The sequence below is a fragment of the Antechinus flavipes genome, chromosome X, assembly GCF_016432865.1.
Source record: "Antechinus flavipes isolate AdamAnt ecotype Samford, QLD, Australia chromosome X, AdamAnt_v2, whole genome shotgun sequence".
NCBI classification, from domain to species: domain Eukaryota; kingdom Metazoa; phylum Chordata; class Mammalia; order Dasyuromorphia; family Dasyuridae; genus Antechinus; species Antechinus flavipes.
Genome location: NC_067404.1, coordinates 39,630,116 through 39,649,797, shown reverse-complemented (window position 1 = coordinate 39,649,797; position 19,682 = coordinate 39,630,116). Strand labels below are relative to the sequence as shown.

At 44.1% G+C, this 19,682-nt stretch overlaps 1 protein-coding gene across 1 annotated transcript in view; it reads left to right on the top strand.

The window, feature by feature from the left end:
* The window catches only part of LOC127542410 (transmembrane 9 superfamily member 2-like), an 89,026-nt gene extending 69,609 nt beyond the window's left edge, over positions 1 to 19,417 (top strand). Inside the window, exons 13-17 of the mRNA XM_051967978.1 lie at positions 2,343 to 2,502; positions 4,853 to 5,004; positions 11,075 to 11,186; positions 12,848 to 13,019; positions 18,804 to 19,417. Coding sequence (XP_051823938.1) covers positions 2,343 to 2,502; positions 4,853 to 5,004; positions 11,075 to 11,186; positions 12,848 to 13,019; positions 18,804 to 18,871 — 664 coding nt within the window. The 3' untranslated portion in view covers positions 18,872 to 19,417. The remainder of the gene's footprint in view (positions 1 to 2,342; positions 2,503 to 4,852; positions 5,005 to 11,074; positions 11,187 to 12,847; positions 13,020 to 18,803) is intronic.
* The last annotated feature ends 265 nt before the right edge of the window (positions 19,418 to 19,682 follow it).

Here is a 19,682-nt window from a genome sequence, read left to right as displayed (position 1 = left end):
TCCAGGCATCAGGGACAGCCAATGCAAAGGTGCAGAGGTGGGAGATGGGGTGTCCATTTTGTGGGACAACTGGATTGTAGAGGGTAGTGAATGGTGTAACAAGACTGGAAGAGTAGCAAGGGACTAAACAGCAGATTGCTTATTGAATCCTGCAGGTAATTGAGAGCCATTTGAGTTTATTGAGGAGAGTTTATGACAGACAGATTTAGGAAAATCTCTTTGGCAGCTGAGTGGAGGATGTCCTGGAGAGGGGGAACACTTGAGGCAGGGAAATCGATGAATTGTGAGGCTCCTACAGTAGTGAGGGGTGAGGTGATGGGAGCCTGAAGAGTCAGTTGGTACGAGAGCGATAGAAGGTGACGTTTATGAAGGATGACGTGAAGGTGTGCTTACAAAATCTGCGCCTGGTTGGGTTTTGTGAGGAGCTGGGGATGATGCTAAGGCCTGAGTCTGGAGGGCCAGGAGGATGATGGGAGGGAAGTTGAGATGCAGGATGATAACTGCTGGGGAAGACGAGAAGATCCCAGAATCCCAGAGGGGTGACAAGAAGGGGATGGGGCAAGGGTTCATGTAGCAGGGTGGGCTTTGGCAAGCAGAAGGTCCCGTCTCTAAAGAGAATATAGTGAGAGAGATTTGGGAGAGATATAGTGGAAGGATGTGAGATGATGAATAGAAGGGAAGAACTGAGGCACAGAAAGTACTTGCCCAAGAGCACACACAGGTTCATAGATGTAGAGCTCGATTGAATCTTAGAGGCCATCTATTATTTTTTTTTATTTTATTGTTTTCTTTTTTTTTTTTGATTATGTATATAATTTTTTAAAATACAGATTTCTTTATGAATCATGCTGGGAGAGAAAAATCAGAACAAAAGAGAAAAACCATGAGGGAAAAAAACAGAAGGGAAAAAAAGTGACCATAGCATGTGTTGATAATCTCCAGGCGGTCTATTCTAACGATCTCGTTTTACAGAGGAAGAAACTTAGGCCTGAGATCTGAACACCTTAAGCACTTTTCCCCTCTGTACCATACATTATCTCTGGAGAATCCCCATCCCCCTGGCCAAAGCCCCCCACAAAAAAACAAACAAACCAAAACAGACATGTTAAGGGGGAAAAGAGAACCGGGGACACTTCCTGACTGTAACTCTGTTTATTCGATGCTTAGTGTTGACAAAGTACTCTACGCAACAGCCCTATGTTAGAGCCAGTGGCGAGGTTGGAAACCGAGGCCCAGGCTGTATAACTTGGCTGTGGTCACAGATCATTAAGTGTCATTGCACTGATTTCAACTCAGCTCTCTGAACTCCAATTTTAGTAGTAATTACTCCTATATTTTACTCATTCTTTCTTAACCTGAAGAAGTCTTTTAGGGTCAGTTGCACCATGGCCTGTGGTTTGGCTTAAAGATCATATTAAAAGGAAGAAAGAGTTGACTCTTAGTCATAAAAATAGCCTGTTAGTCAGCAGTAGTATTAAGTATATAAATATATCTATATATAGTTCATATATAAAATAAATAAGTATACAACTATAAATAAACTTTATAAATAAATCTTTTTATACTTAATATGTGCATTCTAAGTAGATGGAGCCTTGAGGTCATTTAGTATGGTAAGGAGCAAGCTGGGCCATAAGAAAAACCATAGGAAATCTGAGTTTCTTCAGGATCAATGAGGTAGAAATTGGTATTTATGGCGAGGAACATCACTGGCTTTTTGGAGGAAACGTCCACACCGTAAAGGCCCTTTCACTGGATGTACCTATGTCCCTAAAATAAAGCTGCATTCTCCCCACCTGAAGATGAGACTCTGGGATGCTCTGTTCTGTATGGTTGGTGACATGTGGTTCTCAGCCATCGAGGGGGCACAGACTCCGGTCCTTCGGTACTAGCAATACCCATGAGCTTTGCAAAGCGAGCTTGCGTGGCAGCTGCCGCCCTTTCACCTTTCCAGGCCGCTCTGCCCGACCGGCCCATTGTTCCCAACTGACTCTCCCTACTCTAAGAACTCTGAGCTGCCTGGAGGCTGGGGACTAGAGAGAGGGCATTTGGGGGTTCTCCCCCTTTATTTCCCCTTTTGGTATCTCTCCTCTGTTTTTTTTCTTTGTCTTCATTTAAATTAAAAAGCCCCTGGACGCTGCCGGCTCTGAGTGTAAACGGACAGAATTTAAATTTCCACCATGTGGTTAATTGGCAGGGTTTGATTTAATACCGGTTGAAAGCCTGACCTTGTTACCACTCCTTACCTCCTTCCTACCAAAAGCAGCTTTAACATTTGTCTCTAACATCTCTGACCTTTTTCTGAAACTACTTTCTTGGTGATCTTTAATTTCCCCCCCCAGCATCGTCTTTGCTGACTTCTTCATCATGAATCTGATTCTTTGGGTGAAGGGATCATCGGCCGCGATCCCTTTCGGTACCCTGGTAGCCATCCTTGCCATGTGGTTCGGCATCTCGGTCCCCCTAACGTTCCTCGGCGCCTATTTTGGATTCAAGGAAAAGGTAAACTTTAGCAATATTCATTTGACCGTTAAATAGCATCCGAAAACCTCCATCTTTATTGATGTACTGCGGCTGGCGCGCTCCTGCCTTCCGGCATCCGGGCCTCCACTGCGGTGCCAGGTGCTCCCTGGGGCTGTGCTGCTGACGCAGATCCCCGCCTCTCTCCACTTTAGGCGACAGTCTTCTTGAGTGGCTGTGGCTGAACAAATTCATCATCATTCCACTGATGAGCCTCTCTCAGTTTAGCTAGGCTGGTTCTCTGATGAAAGACATATGGTCCATTGCCCAGCTTATAGGCAGAGCTCTCCTTGCCAGGCTTGCGCTCTGATGGCCTGATGTTTTTGAGCACAGGGTCACCTCCACACTGTGAAAAGGCATTGCGGGACTTCCGGGGAAACGTTGGCTATGGGGACCTTTCGGGGGTCTCCAGATGCCCCTTTCCTCACTATAGGGACTCCCAATGAGGAAGCTTCACTGCTGTAGCTCAGCATTCCCTTCTGTAGCTGAAAGAGTCTTAGATTTACAAAGAACCACACTCTCCAAAGTGGGGAATGACGGAATAGCTCCAAGGGGGTTGGTGGTTTGACCTCCAAGGAATGGATGGTTAACCAGTGGGTGGATGAGCAGAAAGATCACATCCTCCCACCCTTCTCCATCCTCCCTCTACTCCCCCATAGTCAACTGTGGCCTTGCCTCCAACATGACCACCTTACCGGTAAATGAGTACGTAGGAACCTGCCAGGGCCAGCCACGTGAGGGCCGGTGTAGGGGCCCCTCTGTGAGTAGTCCCACGCTGCTCTTTGACCTGCCTTGTTGGATTTGTTTCCTTTTGTTTTGGCACTCGTTGCTTGATTTTTTTTTTGGGGGGGGGGCGGAAATGAGTAGTTGGGTATGGCTTATGATTTTCCCTTCTCCCCCCATCAGATTCCCTATTTCTGGTGAGAACACCACCATACTCCCATTGACATAACTTGACAACATCAATGTCATCCTCGTGTCCTCACCTGGCCTCAGTCCACATGACCAGTCCACTGCCAAATAGTGTTGCTTTTGCCTTCACGGTGTTTTGCACCACGTCCCCTTTCCTCTACTCTCATAGCTACCACCCTAGTTCTGTCCCTCCCCATCTCTAGTCTGGAGGACCTTCTAAATAACTGGTCTCTGTCTCAAGCCTCTCCCCACTCCGCTCCATCTTCCACCTGAGGGATTTTGCTCCATCAAAGATCTGACCTTGTCACTGCCCTCTATCAATTTAAGTGTCTCCCTATTGACTCTGTGATCAAAAATCATTTCATCTTAATCTCATCCTTTTTAAAGATCTACTTTTGCCCAAAGTGGTATAATGTCTGTAATCATTCCTCTAGTAGGATATGTAAGCCATTTATCAATAATTCCCTCTAGCTCTGAGGGTGCGTGCCCCCAAAGTTTGTACTGCTAGGGATTAAATGAGCAGTGATTTACCAGTGCTTACAAAGCAAATACGTGACAGACGGAAGACTTGACCAGGTCTTGTTGACTCCAAGTCTGGCCCTCAATCTGCAGTACCACATAGTTTTTCTGTCTATACCGATAGTAGAAAAATTGCTGTCCTCGGTAGCCCTGGACAGCAAATCATTTGGAAAGGTCTTTAAGAAATGCTTTTATTTCATCAGAGATAGTTGTCAACATTTACATGTTTCCAAATACGTTAATGTGTTTCCCAAACTACGGAATTTTAGAATCTTCTTTCTGATGTGGCAAAACTAAGAAAACATATCATAGGAAAGCTGACTCCTACCAGCCCAGGAACATGATAGATGTATACACTGGGCAAATGGGCCAATGGAAGGGAGCCAGAGAGAAGAGGCCATCCGTATGGTTTATGGGCTTGAGGTTAGCCGATCCCACAGATGGGAGAGGAGAAGGGGAGACTAAAAGGATAAGTCTGGTCAGGTCATGAAAGAATTAGAGAAGGAAATAGGTGGAAGCTGCTGGGAAAAACTCTGCAAAGTCAAGGACCTTCAAGTTGGACTGTAACCCTGCTGGAGGACAGAAAAGAACAGGTTGCGTCTTGTACCATCTGGATATCAAGTGGATTTTACTTTTGGAGCAAAACTCATCGGCAGTATGGACCGTCATAGGTTACTTCTGCCCAAACTTGGGTGATCAGTCCTATGAAATCCAAGTAAGGGTGGGCAGATTCGATGATTGTTGGCCCGATCTAGACCTTGCTTCTCAGAACAGAAGTGGAAATAGCTGAGTGCTTGATGTCTGGGGGGGGGGAGGGGTTTGTGGGTTCTAGAGTTTTCTGTGCTGATTCTGTCTGGACCATTATTTTAATTTCATCCCTTGCCAATTTTCTCTCTTTAAGCCAATTGAGCACCCGGTTCGTACGAACCAGATCCCCCGGCAGATCCCCGCGCAGTCCTTCTTTACAAAGCCCTTACCTGGTATCATCATGGGCGGCATCTTACCCTTTGGCTGTATTTTCATCCAACTCTTTTTCATCTTGAACAGTATTTGGTGAGTATCGATTCTTCTTCAACGACGACCTTTTTTAAAGTTGTTTCTCATTATTTGCAGTTTGCTATTCTTGTATTTTGATGAATTTATCAATTCAGGTACGGCAACCACCTCATTCCCCCACTCTCTAGAAAGAAGGTATTGCCCAAGAGTTTATTTCCCAGATAATCAAAGGTCACCCCTCAAAATGCTAAGACTTTTTTCAGGAGTTGCTATTATTTCATATTCTTTTAAAAATCTATTTTTAGTTTTCACTTAATAGTATTTTATTTTTTTCCACTTACATGGAAAGATAGTTTTCAGCATTCAGTTTTGAGTTGCACATTTTTTTCTCCCTCACCTCCCTCCTCCCCAAGACAGCAAGTAATCTGATATAGATTATTCCAATTGTATTGGAATTTTTGAAACATTTGAAACATATTTCCTAAAAGCATTTTAAATGTAATTTTTCTTTCACTGAACAAAACTCCATCTTCTCTCTCTTCCTCTCACACACTCTCTACCCTGTCCCCACTGAGAAAGAAAGAAAAAACCAAATCTTTGTAACAAATGCAGATCCCAGCAATAACCATCCCCTTTTACAAATATCTTTTTGGATTGAAATCTTTGAAAAATGCAGAGGACTAGGAATATAGTTTAACCTTTGCTTTGTAATGCAAGGCCATTGGTAGGAATATAGTTTAACCTTTGCTTTGTAATGCAAGGCTATTTATTTGGATATTCCAACTTTGGGGCGCTTTCTGGGTTTTGTTTTGTGTTTTTTGAAGGGCTACCACAATAAAATGTCAGGTGTCACTCCAGGTGTCTGGACTGGGTGGGCCTGCTTCCCTCTCTCCTTTCTTATAAGCTACTTTTAATCTGCCATGGCCTAAAAGAATCTCTTCCCTGAGGTTGTTAGAATTACATGTAAATTTAGAGTCAGTAGCTCTGAATAAAGGCGTGAGGGTCTCTCCCGTGGAGTAGAGTGAAAGGGCTTTAGTTCCCTGGCTTTGAGTTATGGCCCAAGCTCCAGGGCCTTTTTGTTTACTTCCTGGTTCTTGGCTGAGTTTAGGCCAAGGTTGCCAGGAACTGGCTAAGTGGGGGGTTTCTCCTGTAGCTGGATTTGTGAAGATTGGGGAAAAGGTGCCCCCCTGTGGAGTGCTGGTGTGTGTGTGTGTGTGTGTGTGTGTGTGTGTGTGTGTGTGTGTGTGTGAAGGTGCTCTGTGTGTATGGCTGCCTCATGCCTTTGGTCCAAATCATTCTATCAAGCTGATTCCATGTGCTCTGAAAAACTGGGCCTAATCATGCTCATTAAGAGCTCACCTTAGCCGAGCAGCTTGTAGGAGGTACAGGAGGTGCAGAAGGTAGATTGTTTACAGCCACAAAACCTTTAACGTGGCTGCAAAACAGATGATAGGAATGGTATTTTCCAGATGTTTTTGATGGAACAATCATTTTTGAAGCCAAAATTGAGAAATTCCTTAGAATTTCGTTTTTCTTGCCAATAAAAAATATGTGCTTTGGTTATACTTGCCATGTAAAGAAATTCTGCTTATTCCCCAGAATGAGACTATAAACTTTAAAAGTGATTTTTTAAAAAATGAGGTGTACATTTAATGGTTTTTCCCTCATCCCCAGAAGACTTTTTAAAATTTATATTTCATATCCTGATTTAGTTAGTTCTGCAGTAATGAAAGGGACTAGCAGTAAATATCAGCTGGAAAAGGGGAGGAAGGGGGTGAGAACGGGGCCCAGAGTGTTCAGATTGCTCATTGGCTTCTAGAACTCTTATTTGCGAGGAGACCTGAATCGGCAATCGGAGCCTCTTTCCCTCCCTGTCCAAATGACTGCACAACAGTGGCTCCCCGGCAGAAGTTTCAGCCCTCAGAAGATTTTTTTTAGGCCAAAGGTCTTTAGAAGGTCTTCAGAAGACCTATTTTAGGTCCCAGGGGATCCTAGTACTTTACAGATCTGGCCTGGGAGGCCCAAAGGGCTCTCTAACTGCATACCCTTTGATCTAGCAGTGCTACTACTGGGTCTGTATTCCAAAGACTTCACAAAAGAGGGGAAAAGGAAGGACCCTCGTGTGCAAAAATATTTTTGGTGGTGGCAAGGAATTGAAAACTGAGTAGATGCCCATCAGTTGGGGAATGGCTGAATAAATTGTGTACAGTTTATGAGTGGAATGGAATATTGTTATTCTCTAAGAAATGATGAACAGACAGATTTCAGAAAAATCTATAAAGACTTACGTGCACTGATGCAGAGCAAAGGGAGCAGACCAGAATAACACTGTACACAGTGACGTGGAAAAAGCCATCTGTATCTAGAGAGAGAGCTATGGAGAATGAACGTCTCCTTTTATTTTCACCTTTGTTTGTCTGCTTTTTCTTTTTCACGGTTTTTTCCCCTTTTGGTCTGATTTTTCTTACACAATATGAGAAATAGGGAAATATCTTTAAAAGGATTGCACATGTTTAACCTAAATCAGATTGCTTGCTCTCTTGGGGAGGGAGGGAAGGGAGAGAAAAAGAGTTTGGAACTCAATATCTTACAAAAATGAATGCTGAAAACTATTTTGACATGTAATTGGGAAAAAATACTATTGAGGAAAAAAAGAAACTGGCCTAGAATTGAACATCAGGCATAAATCATCCATGTACAGGGTGTGTGTGTGTGTGTGTGTGTGTGTGTGTGTGTGTGTGTCCCAACTCACCTCTTTTCCAAAATTCCATGTGTCTGCTGAAGACTCTACCATGCTTGCAATTGTGCAGACCCACCACCTCAGAATCACTCTGTACTCCTCATCCTTCCACATCCCATGTGGCCAATCAGCTGGCAGCTCTTGCCATGGTCCCCATCACAATGTCTCTTGCATCTAGACCATTCTCCGTACTCCTGTGGCCTAGATGATTGCAGTAGCCTCCACATTGGTCTCCCCACCTCTAGTCTCCCGGTTCTCACAGAATCCCTCTGCCTTCATTGGGATCTCCAAGCACCCACCACCTTCTTCCTTTACTTAACTTTGCCCAATTCCTTCTTACTTGGAGGGCCAGGCTGCCCTCCCCAGACTGCCTTATAGATATTTAGATCTATTCCTTTTATACTGGTGCTGTATATATTTTTATATGTGCTTGTCTCTCCCATTCAGGGAAGGGATTGTTTTGTTCTTTGTCTTTGTATTCCCAGCCCCTAGTTCAGTGTATGCACACAGCACATAGTAAGCGCTTAATGAATGCTTGTTGATTGACTGATCTGTAAAGGGAAAGAGACAGGATAAAGCGGGGGGAGGGGGGGACTTACAGCATGACATTGCATAGAGAATGTTGGGCTTCCTGCTGGTCAGGGAGCCCGGGGTTCTAGGGTTTCAGGTTTATCTCTGATGGTAGCTTCCACGAGCCCAACAGAGATCTCTCCAAGGCCCATTTTGAGATGGGGCATTCTCAGTGGAGAGAGTCTCAGTGGAGGGACTGAAGTCATAGGCCCGTGTGTGTGTGTGTGTGTGTGTGTGTGTGTGTGTGTGTGTGTGTGTGTGTGAGTCTAATTCTTTCCATCTCTAATTTGCATATAAAAATATAAATTATGTATTCCAATTTGTTTTGTGCCAAATGTATATTTGTAAATACTTGTAATTAGAGTATATGTCTATTTTAGTTTTCACATTTTTCAGTTAAGATTTTAATTATTTCCCATCTATCACTAGAGCTCCAATACTTGGCATTTTGAATGGCTGTAGACTAGTATTCCATCATGTTAATGTACCCAAGTTTGCCCGACCATTTTATTCGGCACATTTGCCTCATTTCTAGTTTCCTCCCATGAACAGAGGCTCGGAGGGTCATTAGAACTGAGCCCAGAGCTCGGTCATCGAATCCAACCCATTCATTTTACAGATGAGCAAAACCAAGGCCCAGCAGAGACCGGGGCTGGTAGAAGCTCATCGAGGAGGCAGTGGCTCGGGGCCGAATGTCTTGTGCATCTTTCCTTTGCTGTTATTACTGCCGAGAGATGAATGGCAGGATCAGGGCCTGAGCTTCTCCCGATCATACCACTCTCCTTCTCAGACTCCCTTCCACGGCTCCCTGTTCCCCTCCCGGCTCCTCGGTCCGGCTCCTTCGTGCCCTTCTGCCCTTATCTCGGCCTCAGTATCTCCGATTGTGGCCGAATCAGATGAAGGGCTCCGCTTGAGCCTTCTGGGGCTTCTCCATGGAGAGTCTCCACCGTCCCTCAGGGCCTTGATGTTAATTGTTCCTCAGCTTGTCTCTTATTTAGCATGAATCACCTCTAGGAAGCCCTCCTCCCCTCCCCCATTCTGGTTGTTAGTATTTTATGATGCTCTAGTCTTTATCCTTTCTTACTCATCTGGATACATATTCTATCTCCTCTCCCAATACAGTCCGAGCCCCTGGAAGGCAAGTATCATTTCGTTTTGGGATCCCCCCACTGTGCCTAGCACAGTGCCTTGTACTTGGAGTAGGTGTTTGGTGTTGGTTGAATGCTTGTGTGTGTGTGTGTATATACATATATATATATATATATATGTATATATATATATACACATATATATATGTATGTGTATAACATAGATGTGTGTGTATAAATATATTTCTATATACGTATGGTGTCATTATACAAACATAAAGAAAGAGCTGGATTGCTCTCTAGAAAGACTGAACCATTTTCAGCACTTCCCTTAATTGGCCAGCATCCCTGTTTCTTCACAGCTCCAGCAGTATTGGATTGTGTCATTTTTTTTTTATTGAGAATTCAGGAGATGGAAGTAGGGTACCATGGTGGTGTTTTAATTTCCATTTCCAAAGTTGCTAGCAACCTGCGTGTCTTGAAAATGTAAGTCCGCGATCGCACAGTTGTGTCTGAATCACTCCTAGCACACTGGCAAGACCCCCGCTGCCACCAACTCGCCTGTGACATGTCTGCCTTCCCGTGGTCCCCAGGATGTCACCCACTGACTTTCTATTGCATCTCTCGCCTGCCAGGGGTTAGCATCTGCAATTTTCCACTTTGAAAAATCCCTGGGTCTCTTTCAATAAGCACAGGCCGAATGCTGCTGACCGTGATGGGCTTCAGGCGAGGGTGTGTCGGGGACTGGAAGCGTGGGAGAGAGAGGAGCATCAAGTCAATGGGACAAGCACTTAACTGCATATTGACTGTGTGTGCCGCTCCCGGGCTAGGCCCCGAGATCTTGGGGCTGTAAAGATGTAAATTATAGGCCCGCCCTTAAAGTTCTAAACTTTCGGGGGGAGGGGGGGGGGGGCTAAAATGGGAATAGAGATCAATTTATGTCCCATTTTAAGGTTTGCAAAGCATCTGGGAGACATCACCTTTTAGGTTCTCGGGTAGGAGCTACCATTAGCCCCATTTTACAGATATGGAAAGCGGGGATAGCAGAAATGAAGTGACTTGCCTAGGGTCTCACACCGCTGAATTGGAACCCAGGCCTTCTTGAGTCCAAGTCCAAGCAATTTAAGTAAAACTAAGAGTTGTGGGAAGAGAGAAATAAAGCACAAACCCCTGGGGGAATCAGAAATAGCCCCATGGAAGAGCTCCTATTTAAGCTGAACCTTGAAGGGAACTCAGGGTTCAGCTTTCAAGAGATGGAAGTGAAGAAGGAGAGCCTGGGCAACAAGGTGGGGCATTGGGATGTTGTAGACGGTTTGGCTGCTGTAGAAAGTCCACAAGAGAGGAAGAATGGGAAATGAGGCTAGAAAGGGAGCCAGGCTCTAATGAACTTTCAGTGCCATACTTCTGTTGGTGTTTGTATTTGATCCTAGAGGCGATAGGGAGTCAGCGAGGCTTCTTGAGCAGGAACGTGCCATAGCTAGACATGCTTAGGACTCTCTACTTATCTGGAGGCAAGGAGGCCAACGAGAAGGTCATTGTGGTAGCTCTAAGAAAAACAGCCAGCAAAACGAGCTGCAGAATGGGAGAGTCAGTTAGCAGTAGCAGAGATGGGAAACTGTTCTTACCGGGATTACTGGTTAATTTCTGTTTTGCGGATGACACTGGTGTGTGTGTGTATTTCTCAAGGTTAGAGATGGGTTTTCAAGTTTATATTGTTTTTGTTTTTCAGGTCTCATCAGATGTACTACATGTTCGGCTTTCTCTTCCTAGTTTTTATCATTCTTCTCATCACTTGCTCAGAAGCTACGGTTTTGCTTTGCTATTTTCATTTATGTGCAGAGGTAAAGACCGAATCTCCTTCGGTTTAGATATGCATGCAGGGAACGTTCAGCAGATGACAGTTTGGTGCTGAAAGTTTTTGCTCCGAAAGGGATCGGTGCACTCCAGATTGCGGGGGGAGAGCTACTCCGGGAGGGATGAGCTGGCTGGCGAAGGGGGAGGGGGGGACACTGCATAGCGGGCAACCGGGGTCCTTAGGCGCCAGCTTGATATATTTTCTTAATGATATCTTTTGACTCTAATGCAGTTATGCAGTCAAAGCTAGGCGTGCCGAATAGAAACAGAATGTTGTTCTCTCTGGCTCTTGCTGCCGCCTCCTATTAATCCTCTAACATGAGAAGATAAGGGCTTGTCTGATATTTCAGGTATAAAGAATTGCACCTCATCACCAGAGGCTGAGCTGTGAGGCCATGGGGGCGGGGAGGCCGCAGCAGTCTAACCGGGCCTATAACACGCAGAGGGCTGGCAACCTGCATCCGGAGAGGGGATAGTCATATTGATGGATTGGTGTTCATTCTTAAAGCCCACAGAGTCCCCCTTGCTCCGGCCTCCCAATTAGCTACCGAAGGCTCTTTGTGGCCCAGAATACTCTCCAAAGCTTTGCCCACAAGCCCCTGGCCCCTCCGTCTTTGGGTTTGTTTCTTTTACCTTTACTGGTCGGCGTAGGCCAGAGTCAACAACAAATTAATGATGATAATATTAGCAATGTAAATGAGGCACGAAAAGTATGTTTTCCAGATGAATTTTGGATCTGCTCTCCCCCAGATGCATGCACGTTCACTCGTTAAGGGTGGACCTTTGTGGAGGTCACGGGTAGCTAGGTCACCTCTGTGATGGGAAGTCTAGACAGTGAATGTGTGTATATGTACCGAGGGACCGTTCCTGCCCCTGATGGGGCATATGCCCATGGCGTTGCTGTGCCCTGCCCCGAGCCGATGCCCATCATCCCTTTCTCCCCGGTCAGTAACCCTTTCGGTTCTGCTGCCCGTCCCCTTGTGAGTGCTGTCCTCCAGGCCCGGAAGAGGCAGCTCCTAGTCCTTTCAGGCCTTTCAGCTTGCTGCCTCTGCCCGATACCTTTGTCAGCTGCTCGGCCCTGTGGGTCCTCCCCGGCTGAGGCTAGGAACTCATTCCTCCCATCTCTTCTTCTCAGAAATCCCATGATATAGTTGGGGACAAAAAGCAAACACAAAGCAGAAATTGCCTCGGCAGCCTTGGCCCAGGTTGGAGGAGCTACTTTCTCACTGTCTTGCTTCTGTGCTACTTGGAAGTTGACTGGGGCCTGAGGGTTCTAGCCACTTTTTTTCACATTAAATATTCCTTTGTGGCAATAACTTAGGATCTCAGAATTTTAGAGATGAGAAGGATAAAGAAGAGTTGAGATGTAATTGTTTCACATGAGTTTCTAAAGCATTTTCCTGTCATGCCCCATCCTTTAAGCACTGGCCAAACCCAGGTCCTTACTATATTTAGCACCATCCTATTTCTGCAGAACTCAAAGTACCTGAGGCCATTATGAAACGGTAAGCTTCCATACGTCAGCCAGGACACGCGAGAGGGTTCTTCTTGCAAATTGTGAAGCCTTTCCCACGGCAAGTAGATTGGACAGTTAGGGCAATGGTCCTCCCGCCGACCCCTCTCCATCCTCTGTTCTCCTGTGTTTCAGGACTACCATTGGTGGTGGAGGGCATTCCTCACCAGCAGTTTCACATCCATTTACCTCCTCATCTATGCAGTCCACTACTTCTTCTCGAAACTCCAAATCACAGGAGCCGCCAGTACCATTTTGTACTTCGGGTACACGATGATCATGGTCTTAATTTTTTTCCTTTTCACAGGTAAGTGGAGATGTAAAATATGTAAATATGTAAAAATATGTAAAATAACTCAGAATAGCCCCCAAGAGCAATTAATCTGTGGAAGGCGATAGTGCCTCCTTTCTGTAGTTCTGTAACAGTGGGGAAAGTTCCAGAAAAAGTTGTGCTTGGAAATTTGGTCTGCTTTGCATGCGAGGGCCACCCTGTCTCCTCGTAACCGTGGGGAAACATTCTAGGGCACAAAGACTTGTCCGTGTTCTCTTTTGTTCTCGTATCCTACGCCAAAATTCACCTTTGAATAGAGGCCAAGTATGATAATGAAGTGAAACACCTTTAAATAGAGTAAAAATTCTTTTCATTCACCCAGATTGAGAACATAAATAGCAATGTTGACATGTTGGGGCAATTTGGATTTGGACTCGATTCCCCTCTTTCCTCTCTCCAAACAACCATATACGAAACTTCACTTTATATAACCAAATTCTTAGCGATCGATATTCAAACCTATTTACAATAAAGAACGCCCACAAACATAAATGTCAGTGTAATTTTATCAGCAGCTCCCTTGAAATGCCTTCCAAACTTATTGTGTATTCAGAAAAATGGAAAAACATCTCCATTGTTTTTATTATATAGTTATAGCCAACTGTTCTGCTCGGGCGTTTTGTTTTGCATGCTCTCAGAGAGGTTTTCCATATTTCTTTTGAGTCCTCCTATTTGTCATTCTTAATGCCGATTCTAGTACTCAATTGCATTCTGCCAAACAGTGGTTTGTTCAGCCATTCACCAACTGTTGGGCTTTTAAGGTTTTGTCTCGCTTTTCACTATTATAGAGAATGTAGCCATAACCGTATTTTCCCAGAGATAATTCTTGAAATTTATTTCCTCATGGAAAATGATTTCCAACGGTAGAATGACTGGATCAAAGGGTCTGCCGAGGTTTATGACTTGTTTTGGACGGCAGAATCGCTCTTCAGCAAGTCTGGGTACCTGTTCCCTGCTGCCTCGCCAACGCCACTGTCATTTTTATATTTGCCAGTTTGACGAGGATCAGGGGATACCTCCGAGTGGTGCGAGTTTATGTTTCTTGGATTATTAGTGAGGTTGAACATTTTGCCAAAGGTTATTTTTGGGTTGGGTTGGGTTTTTTTTTTTTTTAATATATATGCAATCTATTTTTCCTCTTTTGTAAATTGCCTGTTTATATTAACTGACCATTTTTTCTATTTGAAAGTAGATATTTTTTGCTTTGTTAGATTTGTATTCATTCTCCATAAATTCTGAATGTTAGACCTTGATCTTATCCTCACTGTGAACATTTTTTTCCTAATTTTTTTTTTTTACTCAGTTAAACTGTTTTTCAGAGTACAACCTCATCATATTTTATATGCTCATTTGTTCCCTGTGAAGTCATTCCTTTCCCAAATGCAGATCACAATCCTTCCACTCCTTCTCCTGCCGTGATTTTCTTATAGCAACCCCTCCATCTCGGAGTTTGGGAGGCTACCGATGGCTGATTTTCCTCCCTTTGGGTTATCTGCAGTGCTAGGGGCCGGCGCTTTTGTATCCTTTGTTCTTGCTACGTGACCGGCCCCTGCCTGTCTCTTCCTTTCTTTTGCAAAGCCATCCCTGATATATTGATGTCGCTCAATACAATTCTCGGACACGAGTCGCCGACGGTGATGTGCTGCGGCCGAACTCACGCCAGCCACACGTAGTGAATACGGGTGCCCTCTCCCCGGCCCCTCCGAGTCTAGCTCGTACAAAACCTGACTGCGGCCGAAATTTGTATTCTCAATAAAGGGAAATGATAACAAAAGAGATACGGTAAAGCAGTCATTCATTCATTCATTTTGTGAATGGAAAGGAATGTGTTTTTTTTTTTTTTTTGTCATAGCATATTCATTTATTAAGTTGCATAATTATTTGTCAGTGAATCCATACAATAGGGATTTTTTTTCCTTTAGAAGAGCTTTCATTTTAGGGACCTTATGTTTGGACCACCGTGGTAATCATACCCTTCTAACTAGTCCCATTATTTTCTTTGTTATGTTTGGTTGATAAAGGTTTATTTCCTGCCTGTATTTGGGATAAGTAGACTAGTGTAATTTCTGCTCATTTTTTCAAGAAAATATTTTTTTAAAACCCTCATTGAACTTGCTGGGATTTCTTGTGATATGAAGTAAAGGTCCACTTATTTTTTTCTCACCTTCTTGCCATCCAGATCTCCCAATAACATTTTATTAAATTACGATTCCTTTCCCTGGTGTTTGCTATCAAAAAGTTAATCAAACACTCACCTTTCCTATGTATTTGATTCTATTTCTGGGCTCTCCCCCACGCGTTTCAAGTCGAGGCCGCGTGTGTACCGAAGCAGCATTTCCCCAGGCTTGTCATTCTCAGGGGCATTGGAGATTATCAGGGATCTGTCAGAAAAGGGCATTGGGCACCGGGAATGGGGAGCGTGGGTACCGCTGGAAAGAAGATTAACAAGTCCTAACCTCCACGTAGCCTTGAAATACATGGAGAGCCGAAGGAAGGTTCCTTCAGCCTCACCTGGTTTATCCCTCTCACTTCACGGAGCAAGAATTTAGGGCTAGGGAAGCTCAGAGAGGGAAGGTGGCTTGCCCAGAGTCAAAGAGCACGTTCATGGCCGAGTTAGTACCGGACCTGAGTCCAGAAAGATACTTCTCCTTGGAGTTGGGCAGACCTCAATTTCGGATTCTGCCTCTTTAATGAGGCAGTGCCACACTTGGATTCATTTTATAAAGATTCTCTAATTTTTCCATTTTCTCTCTTAATTTTTAACATCTTGTTTTTAAAGTAAATTTTATTGACATTTTTAAAAATTGCACTAAACATTCTTTCTGGTATCTTTCTGCTTCCCCCTCCTAAATATTAAAAATGAAAAAAAGAAGAGAAACCCCCACCCCAACAAATTCAATGACTGAAATTAAAATAGACTGAAAAAATATGCAGTGTGGCAGCCCATGACTCTCCCACCTCTACAAAGGAGGGAGAGGGTGGGGGCGGCTTCTCAGGGCTATTCTTTGACTCACTGTAATTTTCAAAGAAAAATAGTGACCATGGGGAGCAAACCAGTTGAAAATCTTTAGCTAAAACCCAGCTATTATACAAACCCCCCTCCTAGCATTGTCATTGATTTTTCATTCCTCAGTCATTTTAAAATGAAAAGTCAGCTTGATTCAGTTTTAAATTATTAGAAAGTTAAAATGGAATTGTACTCAAAAGCCTACTTCAAACTGGGCAAATGAGAGCAATTCCAGGGGGGAAAAACCCTATAGATTAGTTAGAAATGCATTAATTATATTTCAAACTAAAAAAAAAAAAAAAAACCATGGCCATGTACCACCTTCACTTTACAAGATGAAAACGGATATATTTAAAAATAGAAGCATAAACTTTTGTAAATGATCTTCATGATTTTAAGTGGTTCGACCTTTTATAATGATATTGTAGTTGTATTTGGAGATAAAAAATAAAATCCGGTCGACCTTTATTTTTCTAGTTAAGAATTGGTCTTTTTAAAAATATATATAAGGTATTGAAATTCTAATTGGGTAACAACACATTCGGCATTGAAATTCCAACAATGGATCCGGCTCTTGTAGTAAGTCAAACACGTGCCTTTGTTTCACTGTGATAACCTGTATAATTTGATGAGAATTCTGCTCTGAGTGGGCTCCCCATGAAACATTTGTGGTTTAACACCTAGACTTGACTCACATGGCTGTGATTTGTGGTGGTCATAAGATTTTATTTGCGACTCATTGAAGCCTTGCGTTTTAAGAAAAGACATCAAAATAATTTGTCCCCTCGTGCTGTCTCACGGCCGGAAGAAATCAGAGGACACTTGCAGAAGCTGCTGTCAAGGATTTACTCCAATTTGAGGCACCTTAGGTTCTGCGGGCCGGTACATAATGATTGTAAATCGGCGACTTTGGCCTAATGGCCAACTCGCTCTCTCTGGTTGAATAGTAAATTCAGGGTTTGTTATGTGCCCACATGACTCATTAGGTATGCACAGTGACAATCCCTCCGTAATGCCTTTCTGTCAGTCATTTTCAGAATGGCGTTTGGTGCTTCTGCTGAACTTGGTGGAGGGCTGGGGAAATCAAGCTAATCTACCCCTGAACCTTGTTCTTGCCCTCATAGAGAAGGCATGACATGTCGGGAAGAGGAGTGGGGATGGAACCAGAAGGCCTTAGTCCAAATTCTAGCTCTGCTAGAATCGTGATGTTGAACAAGTTTTTTTTTTTCTTTTTTGTTGTTGAGGCAATTAAGGTTAAATGACTTGCCCAGGGTCACACGGCTAGGAAGTATTGCGTGTCCGAGGCCGAATTTGAACTCGCGTCCTCCTGACTTTAGGATCAGGAGCAAGTTTTTTTTAATAAAATCCCTGGGCCTCAGGTTTCCTCCTCTCTAAAATGGGGTGATCCATCTCCTAACTTTCGGAGCCATGTATTACTAAGCCTCAAATGCCATTACCTATGGGCTTAAATTTGTGAACCGATGGGAATGTAAGTGTTTGTCTGGTGTCTCGTTCCTTATCTTGAGATCTCTTTAAAAAAAAAACTGCAATGTTGAAGGGAAGTTGATATTTGAAATGAAAACGGGCTCTCTTTCCAGACCTGCTTTGCTCCCACTTATCCATGGTATCTCTCCCCTCGCTGGCTTCTTATCTGCCCTCCTCTGGCCCTGCCCACTCAAGCTCCATTTGCTCCCTTGGAGGCCTTCCAGGTTTCTGCAGGGGAAGGAGCCTATACTCTCCACTTAGACCCAAGCTCTGCTCACTTCCTATCGAGCTGCCCGGGGTACCCGACTGGGGCATTTTGTAGGCGCATCTCCTTTCTATCCATACCAGATGGGGTAGTCGTTCTTGAAGGCAGAGCGTGACTTAGGTTTTTCTCTTCCCATAATACCCAGCAGAGGATGAGCACCGACTGCTTATTGAAAGACTGGAGTGGGAAGTTATTAAGGGCCCAGACCCCTTGATCTGAGCCACCTTTCCCACTCTCGGGGGGGTTATAAATGGGAGCTGCTGAAATGAGTATTTTGACTTTTTCAGTAAGATAGAGATCTTTCTTTGATGAAAGGCAGCTGAACTTTAGTGAAGTGAAACCATGCTTCTGCAATGGGCTAGCTGGGAGACCCTGAAAGTCACTTCCTTCTCACTCTTGAGAGCTGGGTTACTTCTGGATCCTGTGTTAAGGAGGTCTGTCTCCATGGACAGCGCCTGGGAGATATGGAGCAGGAGTACTTCAGAGGAGTGCCGTGGTTGATCTGTTGTAGTTGACGACCCAGGATTTTGCTATCTTCTAGAATAATAATAATAAGAATAATAGCAGCTATCATGTATATAGCACCGAAGGTTTGAAAAGCCCTTAAGTCCTAACTTGGTGTGTATGGTGTATACCATGTACCAGCACTGTGCTGAGCACTTTATAATTATTGGCCCATGTGACCCTCACAATCACCCTGGGAGACGGATGCTATTATCAAGCCCATTTTATAGATGAGGAAACCGGTGAAGTGGCTCGCCCAAGGTCACACAGCAAATAAGTGTCTGAGATTGGATTTCAATTCAAGTCTCCCTGATTCTCAACCCAGAGCTCTAGCCATCATACCACTCGTGGGATTTCCCGAAACTGTCAGAGTGCCTAGGTCAGGAGCTTTGGGGCATCAGTGGCCCTCTGAGAAATCACCATGCTTTATGTTTTCAAGAAAACAATCGTGATGTATAAGACGTGCTAGTTAACCAAGATATTTTTCATCTCATTTCAGGGACCATTGGATTTTTTGCCTGCTTCTGGTTTGTTAGCAAGATTTATAGTGTCCTGAAGGTGGATTGAGAAGTCACTGAGAGATCGTCCTTGCTGTTGGGTTCTTAAAGAAATGTTAACTGTGAGCGAGGAAACTTTATTTGGAGACATCAGAGCCGAATAGTTTATGTGACATAAAACATCACTGTTATAGGGAAAAAAGGCCTGGGGGGTGGGGGGGAGTCACGGGTTCATATTTGTTGTTTGTTGTTTTCTTGCAACATTTTTCTTCCAAAAGGATTTAATTTGAAACAGTACAAGTGACTGAAAGTCAGTTTCTTTTCAAAGCAACGTGAGACCATTGATATTCTAGTTTCACTGTTCTCCCCTGCTTCCTGCTGACCCCGACCCCCTCCCCCACTCCTCCCCGGTTTTTGTTCAGCACCAGTGACCACGCCATCAGAATGTAGAGGGAAAATCCTTATGTGAAATGTGAATTTTTCTAACTCAGAAAATGTCGGAGCCTTTTTCCCCACCTTGTCCAGCTTGGCGATCTCATTTGTTTAGCAAGACGTTAGAACTGATGAAATAGCAAACACTGCTGTCTTTGTCATTCAATAAAACCGCATACCTCTAGCCTCGGGGTCTGGCCCGTGTTTGTTTTGGGTTACTCGACGTTCTTCTTGTAGCTTGGGGAAGCTCCAGGTTTAACCCCTGTAAGCAAGCTGGAGTCAGTGGACTTGCTTATATTGTTGGACTTAATCGGGACACTTGGGTGTCAGGTACTCCCCCTCCTCCCCCCGGAAAAAAATATGGAGTCACCGTTTTCAAGACAATCTGCAACTTGCCTTTCATTGTGGTTCAAAACAAATAATATTTTGACTTTTCTGAGTAATCCTGT